General features: G+C 43.1%; 1 protein-coding gene across 3 annotated transcripts in view; it reads left to right on the top strand.

The window, feature by feature from the left end:
* The window catches only part of RDX (radixin), a 125336-nt gene that overhangs the window by 32479 nt on the left and 75158 nt on the right, over positions 1-17699 (top strand). For 2 of the 3 annotated variants that reach the window (XM_056561681.1, XM_056561680.1), the window contains exon 2: positions 8921-8977. In XM_056561681.1, coding sequence (XP_056417656.1) covers positions 8966-8977 — 12 coding nt within the window. In that variant the 5' untranslated portion in view covers positions 8921-8965. Of the gene's footprint in view, positions 1-6733; positions 6757-8920; positions 8978-17699 lie in introns of those variants that run through there. The other variant, XM_056561682.1, reaches the window with a different exon arrangement.

Below are 17699 nucleotides of genomic sequence, written 5' to 3'. Positions count from 1 at the left end.
CCAGGCACAATGGGATAATAATAATAGTAATAATAAGTAGTAATAATAATAGTAAGAAGAATAATAATAAATAATAATAAAATAATATATAATATAATACAAATAAAATAATAAAATAATATTAAAAATAAAATAATATAATAATAAAAAAAAATATAATATAATAATTAAAACAAAATAATAATAATAATAATAATAATAATAATATAAAACAAAATTCCAAAAGAGATATTTCTGAATTTAAGAAACAAGTGTCTTGTTTGAGTTTTCTCTCCTAGGAACAGCGCTGCTCTTGCCCATGGTATGTGACTGGTATTGCAGCTCAGCCCCCATTCACTTGAGTTTTGGCTTCAGCTAAATGTATCTTTACGATGGGAAGACACAGAATATAAAGCAGCACAGCAGGAAACCATCAGAGGTTCTTCTCCTCTTGTCTTCTCACCCCATCCGCCTCCCCTGTGTGTGTCGGAGTAGGATGGGATTGTATAGAACGTCATGATTATAGACCCAAGGAGTCGTCTTGTTTCCTCCAGCACATAGCGGCCCTCCACTTTTTGTTCTCTACCTTGACTGTCAGAGGAAGAGGACAATGTGAGGGAACAGATGGGGACATCCTGGGGATCTCTTGTTGATTCGTGATGTCTGTAAAAGGTCTCGCTCTTTTGTTTAATACTCGGTGTATTCCTGAAAAACTTTGTCAGCTCAAGCGATGCATTAAAAGAGAACACTTTATTGACTCAATCAGCAAATGGGACACAATCGCCGAAACATTTCAAGTGACTCAAGTTCTTAGGTGGATACAGTCCTAGGAAAGAGTCTCCTAGGACTGTATCCACCTTTTCCAGCCCACGAGAGCACCGGAAAGCTGAACTAATTTATGCAGGAAAAGTCAGCAACCGCCGAGCCGAGAAGTTCGTGACGAATCGAATTTACTGTAAGTTCGCTCATCTCTAGCAGTGATCATACATTACCTATCCCGATGTTTCCCAACCAGGGTGCCTCCAGCTGTTGCAAGACTACAACCCCAAGCATGCCCGGACAGCCGTTGGCTGTCCGGGCATGCTGGGGGTTGTAGTTTTGCATCAGCTGGAGGCACCCTGGTTGGGAAACACTGACCTATCCTGTGGGTGGGAGACAAATGCTGTACGTAAACCCTTATAGTGTTTGGGGGGCTGCTTTGAATCTCTCTTTGGCACCTAAAGCTTAGCAGTTTTGGCCTCCGAGGTTGCTGAAAATAAATGCGGTACCCCACTGGCTCCACGTGCTCAATGCACTGTCTATGGGAGAGAACAGGGCTCATGTATCTCTGGTTCTCCCATAGACAATGCATGGAGCACATGCCAACACGCCGCTCCATTCACAGTTAGAGCCGAGGGCCCCTTACTAGAGATCGCTGAGGTCAGGCACTTCTTCCCTATCCTGCAGTAAGGGATACGTTTTAAAGTAACTGAGTACCCCAAGGCCAAAGGGGTTTGACTCTTGCAAGTAAGGTTTTTGAAGGGGCCATGGTACTTCAGCCATCCCTGCTTTCCTCTGAATGGCATTAAAGGGGTACTCCGGTGAAAAACTTTTTATTTTATTTATTTTTTATTTTTTGATCAACTGGTACCAGAAAGGTAAACAGATTTGTAAATTACTTCTATTAAAAAATCTTAATCCTTCCAGTACTTATTAGCGGCTGTATACTACAGAGGAAATTCTTTTTTCTTTTTGGATTTATTTTCTGTCTGACCACAGTGTGGTCTGCTGATACCTCTGTCCATGACAGGAAAAATTCCCCATAGCAAACCTATGCTGCTCTGGACAGTTCCTGACATGGACAGAGGTGTCATCAGAGAACACTGTGGTCTGACAGAAAAGAAATCCAGAAAGAAAAGAATTTCCTCTGTAGGATACAGCCGCTAACAGGTACTGGAAGGATTAAGATTTTTTTAAACTCTTAAGGACTCAGGGCATAGCTGTACGCCAGGAGTCCGCTCCCGTTCAATAACGCGGGGCCACAGCGGGTCGGGACCCGTGGCTAATAGCACGCTGTTATGATCGTGGTGCTTCGATATTTCTGGCTCCGTCGGCGTCCTGCGCTGGAGCCAGAAGTAGCTCGGACCCTGGGAACAGTTAATTATAACACCGGGGATAGGGGGCACGGCAGTATGTGGGCAGAGAATGGGGGGAGGCAATGGGCAGCGGCGGCAATATTTGGGCAGAGGATGGGGGGAGACAATGGGGCAGCGGCGGTGGTATGTGGCCAGAGGATGGGGAGGCAATGGGGCATCTGGCAGCGATGGTCGTCTCTGGCCGGGGGGCGGGGCATTATCGGCAAGGTAATTGCCAATACCGATAATGTCCAAAATTGTGAATATCGGCCAAACCGATAATCGGTCGATCCATACTGGGGACCCCCGTGAACTTGCACGCAGCACGCCGTTACAATCAGTCCCCGGAGCATGTTCGCTCCGGGTCTGATTACTGGCGATCACGGGGCCGGAGCATTGTGACGTCACGGCCCCTCCCCCGTGTGATGTCATACTCCGCCCCATCAATGCAAGCCTTTGGGAGGGGGCGTGACAACTGGCTTCCAATTCTTAAAATGGACAGCGATGTCAGCAGAGAGCACTGTGCTCGTGATGTCAGCAGAGAGCTCTGTGTTACAAAAAGAAAATAATTTCCTGTAGTATTCAGCAGCTAATAAGTACTGAAAGGATCCGCCCACCAGCTCTGGGAGAACTGCAAATTGTAGATGGAGCCTGCAGAGCAGAAATCTGATGAAAAATGCCATATACAAATTATATAATGGACAGAACTAGTGCTATTCCTCATGTACACACAGGGCCGCTTATCATGAAGTCTCCTGAAATGACAGGTATGCTTTAAAGGGGTTCTCCACCATAAAGTGATTTTAGTATGTACCTGGCAGACAGTAATGGACATGCTTAGGAAGGATCTGCGCTTGTCTTGGAGCTAAATGTCTATGTTGTGGATTACCATAACACTGTGGCTAGCTTTTTGTGAACTGGTATTTCCTGTTTCAGTTTTTCTTTTTTGACTGCAAATTCCATTTTCCTCCCTCCCACACATCAGCCACCCCACCCACTGAAACATAAATGAGCTGCATCCATTCAAAAGACCTGTGGTTTTCAATCAGGGTGCTTACAGCTGTTGCAGACTGATCTCTCTCCCACCAAGCGATCGCTCCACCCATTGAAGCAGACAGGCTCCCTGTCATCAGCTGACTAGTGAGTCAGGTCTCTGCTGCATTGCAACCTGGGAAAAATCTGAGAAGTCATTTTGTATGCTTTTAAAAATAAATATTGGGGTGAAAATGATAATACTATATACAATATACTATGAACTACACTAACTTTACAGCCTAGTCAAAAAATAAATAAATCCTGGAATACCCCTTTAAGTAAAGAATGACCGCGCAGATCTTAGTGCCCTGATACCGAAGATCTACGTCCGCTGCAGAGCTCCTGATGGATTTGCTCTTTGATACAAATTAGTTGCAGCTTCATTGTAATGAATTATTAATAAAGTGGCTTTTTGTGGCTGAAGCAATAATATGATGTAAGGCGTTGTGTACAGAGTACATGGATGATTTGTTTAGGCTGTGTGTCGCTCTGATGGTAGACAGGCTTCTCCGGTGTCGGGCAGACAGATGTGCGGCTCTCTGCCATGTTGTATACACATAGGGCAATGAGCGCGCACAGAAAATAAACAGCCGGCCCTTACATAGTGGCGCTCATCATTGTCTGCCCTCCCCATAGGGAGCCCTTCAGAAAGGATGTATAGTAAAGGCAGCATATGTTTGTGATTTACAAGGCATCCTCCCTAATTAAATTATTACAGTGTTCTCCCAAACAGCGGGCCTCCAGATGTTGCAAAACTACAACTCCCAGCATGCCTGGACGGCTTTTGGCTGCTGGGAGTTATTGTTGTTTTGCAACACCTGGAGGCACACCGGTTGGGGAACACTGTTGTATGTTACAATTGGAAGAATTTCCATCCCATCACACAACATGGTGGTCTCCCTGGCAGTGGAGTGTGCACTCACACTGACAACACTACTGTATGGAAAGGTAACATGAGCAGCCGCCCCTCACCCTGGACTGTCATAGGGATGACTGGGATGCAGCACAGATTTCGGTGTCTCACCCCTGGAGCGCAGCAGCCACCATTGTTTCCTCTTACATAGAAGGCCAATGTGTGTTGTCATGTGTTCTCAGGACCCTGGCTGAGCCGGATGTATATCCTGTGCCCTGAGGAGAACACGCAGGAGCTTCACCAGCAGCTGACAGTCTTTTCCTGGGGACTCGTGTGTCACTCACTGGTGGAAATGTCATATACTTGTCGCAAAGTTTTCTGCCACATTTTAATAGCTTTTTTAAAGGGGTACTCCACCCCTAGACATCTTATCCCCTATCCAAAGGATAGGGGATAAGATGTCTGATCGCGGGGGGTCCCGCCACTGGGGATCCCTGCAATACAGCATGCGGCACCCACCTGTTTCTGCTCTGGAAGCGCTGGAGGGTCTGGGTCCCGACCACCGGAACGGAAGTCCATGACGTCACGACTTGTCCCCCGTGTGACATCACGCCCCGTCCCCTCAATGCAAGTCTATGGGAGGCCCCTTCCCATAGACTTGCATTGAGGGGATCCCCAGCGGTAAGACCCACGCGATCAGACATCTTATCCCCTATCCTTTGGATAGGGGATAAGATGTATAGGGGTGGAGTACCCCTTTAAGTATTTGTTTAATAAAAAATATTTTATAAGTGATTATAAATTTTTACATTTTAAGCACATTATGAAAAAAAAGTGTGTACATCCATAGATGTTATACAGACCAGCACCTAAGTCAGCATTTCCCAAGCAGGGCGCCTTCAGCTGTTTCAAAACTACAGCTCCCAGCTGCGGCCGGCTCAGTTGAATGAATGGGAAGCGACTGGGGTCTGCCGTATGCCCAAAACGTAGTGTGAATGCACCCTGAAAGACACCTGCGAGACAGAAATCTTGCTGACTGATAAAGGAACAAATACTTATTTCACTGGTTTCAAGTAGGAAAGAACAGATCGGTTCCCACTTGCGCACTGACACTGCCTTCAGGGGTGGGGTACAGTTTGGGATGTGGGTCCGGAACTATAGTCCTCGTATGAGATTGAGTCCTGGCTCTGCCTGAATATACCACAGAACACTCCTTTTAGGATATATTCACATGCAGCAGATTTGTCTTGAATTCATGTGAATGGGGCTTTGCAGAAATGTATGTACATACTACATAAAGAACCCTGTGAATGGTAGAGTATTACATCAATTCAGGTAAACTAAGCTTTACTTTACACATCAGACTGCGACGATAAAAGGACCCTAGTGGGAAATAGTACTTAGGTCAGTGTTTCCCAACTAGGGTGCCTCCAGCTGTTTCAAAACTACAACTCCCAGCATGCCCAGACAGATCTAAGGCTGGGAGTTGTAGTTTTGCAACAGCTGGAGGCATGCTGGTTGGGAAACACTGATCTACAAGGTATGTCATGCAAGTCTGATAGAGGTGGAATCCACCTCTGGGGACCCCTGGGATTTTGACATATAGGGGATACTGGGATATTGGAGTTATGGAGGCAGCTGAGCTCGCCATGTTTCGTGCTTTCTGTATCCCTTATGGAATTGATTGGGAGTTTTTTGTTATGGAAATTGGCTGGTCACTTAAGGGGTTAATGTTGAATTATACCGTTTCTATATCTTCATGTCTAAGTCAGTTCTTTGCCACGGTGCCTTCTGTACAGGCCTGATAGCCAAAAACAGGGAGGACTGACGAGATCAGAGCTGGTGCCAAGTGCAGCTGCCAGGCTGTAAATAACATCAGTGGCTCCTGTGCCCGGCGGCCATTTATAAATAGGTTCACACATCATCCCCCAATTTATTCAGGCCATGAGAGGTTTTACAAGAGCAGTGCAGGCAAAACAATACATTATGGCCGCTCCTATGGTCCCCCCTGCAGAATGTTCTATACCTGTACTTATCAGTAGATGGCCCTGAAAGGTGCAAAGACATGACAACTAGGTGGGCTCCAAAATGTAGGGTCTCATTCATCCACGGTGTTCTAAGTAGAGTTGAGCAAATCTACACGGATTCCATGTGTTCACACAACTAAATTTCCAAGGGGAATCCGTAAGAAAAATTTAAGCTGGGAAATTCCATTGCAGCAGAGTCCCATTGTTTTCAATAGGATTCTGCTGCACTGTGTACACTACAGAATTTCAGCGGCGGAAACATCTGCCCCGGAATTACTTAATCTGCTCAGAAATGCATTGCCGTCTATGGAGACAGTGCTTCTGAGCGGTCCTAGCACCAACATGTTCTGCTGGCACCCACTATTTTTTTTTTTATAAAAAAAAGCGATAAGCGACAACTTTTGTCTGGCTCGTTCTTTTGTGGTCAGGGTCTTCGCCTCCTAAGGCTTTTTTCACACTACTGAAGAGGCCCCGTTACAAACGGACATTAATGTTTTTTTGTTTTTTTAAACCTTTGATCGCGCATGTTTAAACACATTGGGGGAGATTTATCAAAACCTGTGCAGAGGAAGAGTGGTGCAGTTGCCCATAGCAACCAATCAGATCGCTTCTTTCATTTTCCACAGGCCTCTAATCAAATCAGATTGCTTCTTTCATTTTCCACAGGCCTCTAAAGAGGCCTGTGGAAAATGAAAGAAGCAATCTGATTGGTTGCTATGGGCAACTGCACCACTCTTCCTCTGCACAGGTTTTGATAAATCTCCCCCATTGTCTTATCATTCTATACCTTCCACCTCTATCTTTTGAAGGAAATCTGTTCAGCCACCAATACACCCCGGGTTATAGTGCGGGTGAACAAGAGACTGATGAGGGGTTAATGGGTTAAATACGTACCTGCACTCTAGAGATCTGCCCCTCCGAAGATCTTCTTCCATTCTCAGGGAATTGCGCGCTGGAGGCGGGCCCGCCGATTCAGTTTGAATATTCATTGTCGTGGGTCACATGAGCACTTAGTCGGCGCAACGCTCACATGACCTGCAGCAATGGATACTCCTATTGATCCAGCGGGCCCGCCTCCAGCGCGCAATTCCATGAAGATGGAAGAAGATCTTCGGAGGGACAGATCTATAGAGTGCAGGTACGTATTTAACCCATTAACCCCTCATCGGTCTCCTGTTTATCCGCACTATAACCCGGTGTATTGCATTTAGTGTGGGGGGAACAGAATGATCATTTTCCTTATAAAATGAAAGCGCTGTAAACTAAAAGAAATCAAATCTATCCCTCTCCGTATAAGACACTCTTCTCTAAACCAAGTGGAAGTAAAAATTAACTCCGTTTCAGACGTTCGTCCAACTTTTTCTTATTTCTTAAATTTTTTTATTTTTTGTTGCAAAGAGTACATTCTTTTTCAATAGTGCATGGTGGGAGGTGTTGTGAACACGGCCACTTCAGTCCGGACGCAGTGTTTCGGGGAACACCCCCTTAGGGTGCGTTCACACGGGCGTCTATCCCCGTTTATTTTATTTATTTTTTTAATTTCCGCCTTCGGTTCAGTTTCCATTCTTGCAGGCTGTAAAAGGAAAAAACATTCATGTCAATGGGATTTTTTTTTTTTTTTTACAATCCGTTTACATCAGTTTGTACCCGTCTGCACTAATTTCCGTTTTTTTAAGGCAGATAAAACGGCTCATGCAGTATTTTTTCTTCCGTCAAAAAACGGATACCGTAAATTTAAAATTGAAGTCTATGGAAAACAGATGAGCCTTTAATGTCATCCATTTGCATCCGTTTTTTCAATCTGTTTATTGATCCGTTTTTACTTCTGAGCATACTCGGAACAGAATTTTTTTTATTTTTTGGTTATTTAAGGGGTTATCCAGGAAAAAACTTTTTATATATATATATATATATATATATATATATATATATATATATATATATATATATATATATATATCAACTGGCTCCAGAAAGTTAAACAGATTTGTAAATTACTTTTATTTAAAAAAAAATCTTAATCCTTGCAGTACTTATGAGCTTCTGAAGTTAAGGTTGTTCTTTTCTGTCTAAGTGCTCTCTGATGACACGTGTCTCGGGAACCGCCCAGTTTAGAAGAGGTTTGCTATGGGGATTTGCTTCTAAACTGGGTGGTCCCCGAGACACGTGTCATCAGAGAGGACTTAGACAGAAAAGAACAACCTTAACTTCAGCAGCTCATACGTGCTGAAAGGATTAAGATTTTAATAGAAGTAATTTACAAATCTGTTTAACTTTCTGGAGCCAGTTGATTTATAAAAAAAAGTTTTTCCCTGGAATACCCCTTTAACTGAACAATAACGGATCCAAATGGATAACATTGTCCATTACGGGACGGGTCTAGACAGCCGTGTGAACGCAGCCTAACTGGTGCCTCCACATCTGCCTTCAGGGTAGAGTCAGGACGCCCAGATGGTCAGTGGCCCCCGACGATGTGTATGGGCAGCTTTATATCTGTTGTGGCGCTACTTTTATATCGACTACACTCAGTGTAAATATTAGGTATTACTATAAATAGTAGGTAAATATATACACATCTATATTGTAAATATTAGGGGTTTACTATAAATATTAGGCAAATAGGAAATATATTTAGTGTGTTTTGTGCACAGTTATATAGCCATATAAAAAATAAGTTTGCCTTCTCGTTCTTTTCACTGATAAATTCCATGGAATTCTCCTTAATCTTGTGATATCGTTGTCACCGGCTGATATTGAGTTGACTGCCTGCTTGTGATACAGTAATATTTAATACACTTTATTAAAAGAGAGTGGTGGATGTTGGGTACATAATTTGGACATGTGTACTTTAATATTTGTGGGTTTTAATGCCAAATTTAACTTGAATTAACTAAAATGATTCTTTTCTACAGGAACGGACAATCATTCGTCTCCAATAGAGTAAGAGTGCCGACAAGATGCCGAAGCCGGTGAGTCCTGTAAAACACTTATTTATTATTTTATGTTTTATGACAGTGTTTCCCAACCAGCGTGCCTCCGGCAATTGCAAAACTACAACTTTAAGCATGCCCGGACAGCCTTTGGCTGTCCGGGCATGCTGAGAGTTGTAGTTTTGCAACAGCTGGAGGCACATCGGTTGGGAAACACTGCTTCATGGACTTGTAACATGATGTCAATAAGAAAAATGAACCAGCTCACCGCCTATGAACATCACTGGATAGGAAGGAATTTCAGATGGTGGAGGAAGCACGGAATACAGGTCCAAGCCGCAATTCCTGGAGTGAACAGTATCCAAAAAAGCAGAGGTGCAAAAAAAATATATATTTTTCCCAAAATTCCAGCTCCCAAAATCATAAAATCCAAATTTTTATTAAATCATATTAAAATGATGCCCAAAAAACAAGCAGAAACGCCGACGCATTTCGAACCGTGCGGTTCTTAGTCATGGCACCATGGAAGCCCGCCGGTTTCCGAAACTGCACACACAGCTACACATAGAATGCAGGGAGATCGCAGAGAAACCTGGAATACACCTTTTAAGTCTGATGTGTGAACAAAACCCTAAACTTTTCGGACTCGAAAGTTCTACAGTTGCGATTTCCTACATTTTTAATGTGGTTGAGGGGGGTGGGGGGGGGGTACGGTGGTAAAAATCTAGCTAGATAGACTTTTAACTTTTAAACAGCCCCAGAGCAGTGATCTTTCCATTTGCCATTGTTAGTATAGTCCTAGTGTAGGATCTATTCTATACCAGTGTTTTTCAACCAGGGTGCCTCCAGCTGTTGCAAAACTACAACTCCCAGCATGCCCGGACAGCCAACGGCTGTCCGGGCATGCTGGGAGTTGGAGTTTTGCAACAGCTGGAGGCATCCTGGTTAAAAAAAACTGATCTATATCGTACACATGTGTGGGGTGGCCATATAGCTGCTGCCTTTTGGGAAGCACAATGATGTTCAGCTGACATTTTAGAATAGGTTATGGAAGCATCATGACTTGATAAGAGCACATCTGATCCTCATAAGCCGGTTATTCTGGGAATTTCCCTCAAAATTTAGATGCTTTGGGGTGAAATTCTGACATGTGGAGGGACTACTGTCAAATGCAGAAGTCCTTCCTCCTATAAACTGGGTGGCATTGTACATTATGTCTTGCAGCTCAGCATGTGTTGCTGCTGCCTGGACATAAACAGGAAAGCTGAATGCATTGCCATTACACTTAAAGGTGTACTCCGGTGGAAAACTTTTTTTTTATTTTATTTTATTTTTTATTTTTTTATAAATCAACTGGTGCCAGAAAGTTACAGATTTGTAAATTACTTCTATTAAAAAATATTAATCCTTCCAGGACTTATTAGCTGCTGAATACTACAGAGGAAATGTATTTTCTTTTTGGAACACAGAGCTCTCTGCTGACATCTCTGTCCATTTTAGGAACCGTCCAGAGCAGCATATGTTTGCTATGGGGATTTTCTCCTACTCTGGACAGTTCTTAAAATGGACAGAGATGTCAGCAGAGAGCACCGTGGTCATGATGTCAGCAGAGAGCTCAGTTTTCCAAAAAGAATTTCCTCTGTAGTATTCAGCAGCCAATAAGTACTGGAAGGATTAAGAATTTTTAATAGAAGTAATTTACAAATCTGTTTAACTTTCTGGCACCAGTTGATTTAAAAAAAAAAGTTTTCCACCAGAGGACCCATTTAATTCATTTTCCCAGTGCAGTGTTTCCCAACTACAGTGCTTCCAGCTGTTGCAAAACTACAACTCCCAGCATGCCCAGACAGCCAACAGCACGCTCACTACATTGCCTGTTCTTCACCTGTCTCCATGAATGTAGCTGAGGGGCAAGGCAAGCAATGTATGGGAGTCCGTTGGTTAAAGAATATGTAGGCACTCACCAAGTATATACAAAAATTACTTTATTCCGTTCTTAAAGGGGTACTCTGGTGGAAAATGTTTTTTTTTTTTTTTTAAATAGTCTGGTGACAGAAAGTTACAGATTTGTAAATGACTTCTATTTAAAAATCTTTACCCTTTCAGTACTTATTAGCAGCTGTATGCTACAGAGGAAATTCTTTTCTTTTTGAATTTCTTTTTTTTTTTTGTCTTGTCCACAGTGCTCCCTGCTGACACCTCTGTCCGTGTCAGGAACTGTCCAGAGCAGGAGAAAATCCTCATAGCAAACCTATGCTGCTCTGGACAGTTCCTGACACGGACAGAGGGGTCAGCAGAGAGCACTGTGGACAAGACAAAAAAAGAAATTCAAAAAGAAAAGAATTTCCTCTGTAGCATACAGCTGCTTATAAGTACTGGAAAGATTGAAAATTTTAAATAGAAGTAATTTACAAATATGTTTAACTTTCTGGCACCAGTTCATTTAAAAAAAAGTTTTCCACCAGAAAACCTCTTTAAGCAAAATATTAGAGATGAGCGAACTTACAGTAAATTCGATTCGTCACGAACTTCTCGGCTCGGCAGTTGATGACTTTTCCTGCATAAATTAGTTCAGCTTTCAGGTGGGCTGGAGACTCTTTCCTAGGAATATATCCACCTTTTCCAGCCCACCGGAGCACCTGAAAGCTGAACTAATTTATGCAAAGAAAAGACATCAACTGCCGAGCCGAGAAGTTTGTGACGAATCGAATTTACTGTAAGTTCGCTCATCTCTACAAAATATCACAGGATCAAGGATTAAATCCAGACGCCACAGACACAGGTGGATTGCAACAGCTGTTTCACGCTTGTATAAATTGCACTTCTTCAGACTACCTTATGCATGCTGGGAGTTGTAGTTTTGCAACAGCTGGAGGCACACTGGTTAGGCAACACTTCTGTACCTGGACATTAGGAGTGACCGTGAATCCGCTCACTATCTCTAGCAGAGGCTGAACTGCAAGAAGGCATACTGTGACCTGTTGTCTGCCTCCACGCCGCTCGCTGGACCACTCTAGACCAGTGTTTCCCAAACAGGGTGCCTCCAGCTATTGCAAAACTACAACTCCCCGCACGCCCCTGTCCGGGCATGCTGGAAGTTGTAGTTTTGCAACAGCTGGAGGCACCCTGGTAAATACACACGCTTGTGAATGAAGACGAGGAGTTCCTGCTCTTTGATAATATCTACCATATTCTCTTTTCTATAACCTCATGGACATGCTGGGACTGATGCTTGAATTCCCGGCATTCTGCTGAGCCGCTCACCCGCTGGGGACTCTCTCTCTCTCTCTCTCGCTTTTTGTTTGTGTCACTAGTGACAGTAAACAAATGACGCTCGCTCCACACTGAGGTCATCACATTTGCAAGCTTAAAATGGCTATTCAAAGCACAGACGTAATAGCAGGACTCGAGACTGCGCCACTTTAATCTGTGTCTGCAAGAAAGTCTCCTCTTAATTATTATGTGAGATATCTGTGATGTGCCTCCAGCTGTTGCAAAACTACAACTCCCAGCATGCCCGGACAGCCTTCGGCTGTCCGGGCATGCTGGGAGTTTTAGTTTTGCAAAAGCTGGAGGCGTTCTGGTTGGGAAACGCTGCTCTATTGCATCACCACACACTTTCTAAAATGCATTCTTAAAGGGGTACTCCACTGGAAAACATTTTTCTTTTAAATCAACTGGTGACAGAAAGTTAAACAGATTTGTAAATGATTTCAATAAAAAAAATACCAATCCTTCCAGTACTTATCAGCTGCTGTATAATACAAAGGAAGTTCTTTTCTTTTTCAAATTCCTTTCTGCCTGACCACAGTGCTCTCTGCTGACGCCTCTGCCCATTTTAGGAACTGTCCAGAGCTAAAGAGGTTTGCTATGGGGATTTTCTCCTGCTCTGGACAGTTCCTGACATGGACAGAGGTGTCAGCAGAGAGCACTGTGGTCAGACAGAAAGGAATTTCAAAAAGAAAATAACTTCCTGTGTATTATATAGCAGCTGATAAGTACTGAAAGGATTGGGATTTTTTTTTATAAAAGTAATTTACAAATCGGTAAAAAAGAAATTGGGGATGTGCAGCTCACAATTAGCTAGCTGAGGTAAGAGGGCTGTACACCTACACCTGGTGTTGGAAAGTGGCAGAGAATTTTTTTTAAACAGCAGCCAAACCCTCAAAGTTATCATCCGTTACCTGATAGAAAGATGAAAAATGATAATAATAAAAACTGGATCGTGCTTCAATTATAATAGGAAAATGTAAATTTACTACACAATTTAAAATTGATATAGAGATATATATATAATATATATATATATATATATATATATATATATATATATATATATATATATATAATTATAAAACATTATTTTTTTTTTTTTATCAGTATATCCTCAAAGCACAGGGCCCTTGTGCTGAGGGAATTAAAATATAAAAATAAGATAAAATAACAATATCAACAATCACCGATAGCTTGCATAGAAAAATTTGACAATTTAATGTCACTTTTGGTGGTCCGGCCTCCGGTTATCCGGAAAATGAGCTCAAGTCCTATAAATGATGTGGATTCCAAAGTAATATAGGTAGGTAAGATATATTATAATTATCCGGTCTTCTATAAAACCAGATAATAGGTCACCTGTAGTTGTATTGTGAGGGCCGCACTTTTGAGATGGTACCAGACACTGGCATGCGTCTTAGCGGCGGTCCGCCTGCCACAGACCGGTTGAAGAGATAGCAGCTTTCGGAGGTTGTTCGCTGTAGGTGGTAACTCAGCAGAGTAAAGGGTGCGGGACTCTGGAAAACACAGTTGTAGGTGACGTCACAGGCGCTAGGCAGCGCTGCCTGGAAGGTGGTCTCGGGAGCAATATGCTGGTTTGCAGAACTGGATCGGAGGTCACCGGTGGATAGTCAGGTATCGGTGATGTAGAATAAACCTAGACGCGTTTCAGGGCTCTCATATGTTTTAAACACTGCCCTTTCCTCAGTTTGCTTGTATGTAATTTACAAATCTGTTTTAAAGGGGTATTCTGGGCGAAAACATCTTATCCCCTATTGAAAGGATAAGGGATGAGATGTCTGATCGCGGGGGACCAGGACCAGGACCAGGACACAGTATTATCTATTAGATCCTATTCAGAGTCAGCAAGCAGAGGTCTTCAAAACAGTAAGGGCCCATGAACACTACGGAATTACAGGCAGAGGTTCTGGTGCAGCAGTCTCGAATTGTCTTCAATGGGATTCTAGTTTAAGGGTACGTTCACACGAGCGGATATCTTTGCGGGTTTTCAGCTGCGTATTTGAAAGGGGGCGAGATCTTCTTGGCTGTCCGCAGCAGATTTTCGGTGGTGGAATTTACGCTGCGGAAAATCCGCCGCAGTCCCTACTGACTTCAATGGGGCTTGCGGTGGATTTTCCGCAGCGTAAATTCTGCCGCGGAAAATCTGCTGCGGACAGCCGAGAAGAGCCCGCACCCTTTCAAATATGCAGCGGAAAACCCGCAAAAAAATCCGCCCGTGTGAACGTACCTTAAAGGAGAACTCTAGTGATTTTAATTTATTTTATTTATTTATTTTTAATTTATTTTATTTTGTTTTTATTATCCATTCTGCCTGTGCTGCCTGAATAAAGTTAATAAGCATTTAACTTACCTTCCGCTGCTTTCCCGGTGCCACAGATATCGCCGCCCCGTCCTCCGGTTCTGTCTTTTGGTGCCCGACACATCACACAGTGACTCAGCTAATAGACCATGAAGAAAGAAATGAAGAAAATAGCTTTAAAAAGGAGAACTCCAGTGAAATTCTATGTTCACAACGCTGAATTTCCAAGCGGAATCTGGCAGAAAAATTCAGCTCCGAAATTCTGTTGCAACAATGGAATTGTTTTTAATAGGATTCTTTTGCTCCTTGTAAACGGGGGGAATTTTCCTCGGAAATTCCAATTCCGACCTCCGCAGAAAGGTTTGACGTGTAAATTCTTTCTGCGCAATCCGCTCAGAAATGCATTGATGTCTATGGAGACGGCACATTTCCAAGCGGTCCCAGCGCCGGCTTGTTCTGCTGGTGCCCGCTGTCTGCTGAATGTCTGTCTGCCCAGAACTTTTCCAGGTGAACATTCAGAGTGTGAACCTTACTATATACACACTGCAGAATTTCCGCTGTGGAAATTTCAATTCTGGACTGCCCAGAACTGTATTGGTGTCATAGAGGATGGCGCATGTCCTTGATATTTCGGGGACACCTGCTACAAAATGAATCTCCGCCTGGAATTTCTCTGTTGTGTGCATGGGCTACGGGTACTCCACTGGAAGGAAAAAAAAATTAAAAAAATATATTATATTATAATATAATATATAATATTTATTTATTTATTTTTTTAAATCAACTGGTGCCAGAAAGTTAAACATATTTGTAAATTACTTCTATTAAAAAAAATCTTAATCCTTCCTGTACTTATCAGCTGCTGTTATGATCCACAGGAAGTTCCTTTCTGTCTGACCACAGTGCTCTCTGACTCCTCTGTCCATTTTAGGAACGGTCCAGAGCAGGAGAGGTTTTCTATGGGGATTTGCTCCTACTCTAGCACTGTGGTCAGACAGAAAGGAAAGTAAAAAAGAAAAGAACTTCCTGTGGATCATAACAGCAGCTAAGTACTGGAAGGATTAAGATTTTTTAATAGAAGTAATTTACAAATCTGTTAAACTTTCTGCCACCAGTGGAGTACCCCTTTAAGGTATGATGTAAAGTTATTCAGTTGACAAATAAATGTTATTTGTTGAGACCAGAATAATCCTTGCCGGTTCTGAATATAGTAAAACTGCTGGGTAACGCCTATGCATAATATACCGTGTCCGCGGCGGTTTAGCGCATTTCTACCAGCAGCAGTGTTCTCCCTATGACAAGAATCCTGTGAATCAGCTGATATGGGGCGCGCAGCACTAGTGCTCGGATCCCATGTCACTGTGCGGTTTATAGGTAACGTAATATGGGGGAATGTTCATATTGACTCAATTGACTGTGTGAAACCACATGTACCACACAATGCCCCCCCCTGCAGATCACTTCTTATTTAAGTGGGGGAAACAGAACGAGGCTCCAGCATTCCTGAGGTTTCACTGTATGTTGAGCCGGATTTTATTACTACGTCGAGATGCTTGTTTGGAGAATTCTTTAGCTATAGGTTAAAAGCCGCTTAACATGTCTACATGAAACCACAACATAGCGCTGATCTGTCAGCCCAGTGCCTGATGGGCCCCATAAAGTTGTGATGAGGATCCGTCAGTTTTTGGTGTGCCCTCCATTTTTGTAGGCTAAGGTAAAATCCTAGTATTTTTGTCCAGTATTTTTAGCAAAAACCAGGAGCGAAACTGAGAAACTACTTTATATTGATGAATCGATTTTAATTCTATACAGATTTTATGCCTCATTACGCAAATAATTAATTTAGGGTGAATCACAGTGTACAGGAGCAGGGAGTTCTTGCTGCTGTACAGGGGTGTGACGTACACTGAAAGTGCTGAATGTGTTGCCGCGTACACTTACATTTGCCGCGTACACTTACAAGTCCAGCAAGTGTAAACTGAATGCGGACACTTATAGTTTATGCCTCGCCCGCCAGTACCTACTTGTTCCTGTACATAGTGTCTGTGATGTTCTATGTCAATAGCCTTGGGCGACAAACTATGTACAGGAGCAGGGACTCCTGTCAGAGAAAGTAGTCCCTGCTTCTGTACAGAATGCAGTGATGCTGAATTCATCACCACTTAAAGGGGTACTCCGCTGCCCCATTGTCCGGAATAGTTTGTTCTGAACGCTCGGAGCAGGCGGTGGGGGTCGACCGCCACGCCCCCTCCCATAGACTTGCATTGAGGGGGCGTGATGTGACATCACAAGGAGCGTGGTGTGATGTCACGACCCCCGGCACCCAGCCTTCTAAAAGAACGCCGGATGCTGCACAGAGATTGCAGGGGTCCCAGCTGCGGGACACCCCCAGCCCCCCCCCCCCCCCCCCCGCAATGTGACATCTTATCCCCTATCCTTTGGAGGGGTACTCCGGTGGAAAAAAACTTTTTTTTATCAACTGGTGCCAGAAAGTTAAACAGATTTGTAAATTTCTTCTATTAAAAAATCTTTATCCTTCCAGTACTTATTAGCTGCTATATACTACAAAGAAAGTTCTTTTCTTTATGGATTTCTTTTTTTATTTTCCTGTCCATGGTGCTCTCTGTTGACACCTTTGTCCGAATCAGGAACTGTCCAGAACAGGAGCAAATCCCCATAGCAAACATATGCTGCTCTGGACAGTTCCTGATACAGACAGAGGTGTCAGCAGAGAGCACTGTGGACAGAAAAGAAAAAGGACTTTCTTTGTAATGTACAGCCGCTAATAAGTACTGGAAGGATAAATATTTTTTAATAGAAGTAATTTACAAATCTGTTTAACTTTCTGGCACCAGTTGATTAAAACAAAAAAAAGTTTCCACCGGAGCACCCCTTTTTAAGGAGTACGTTTGTTGCGACACTACCGTAGGTATGTACGTGTGATGCTGAATGCATCACAGCTTACACTTTGTACATTTGCAACAACTTTGTTAACTGAGCGACAAGGCATACAATGTATAATGGATACCTTCACGTTCCCTGCTCCTGTATGAATCCAAATCAGCCATTTAAATCCGAATTGAATTTGGATTGTGTCCTGCTATAGATTTATGTCCGACGGAAACGAAGGATCGGAGAGCTTTTGTTTGCTTCTTTGCACATTAGGTG

This window comes from Hyla sarda, chromosome 2 (assembly GCF_029499605.1).
Source record: "Hyla sarda isolate aHylSar1 chromosome 2, aHylSar1.hap1, whole genome shotgun sequence".
NCBI classification, from domain to species: domain Eukaryota; kingdom Metazoa; phylum Chordata; class Amphibia; order Anura; family Hylidae; genus Hyla; species Hyla sarda.
This window is presented reverse-complemented; position numbering and strand designations above follow the sequence as displayed.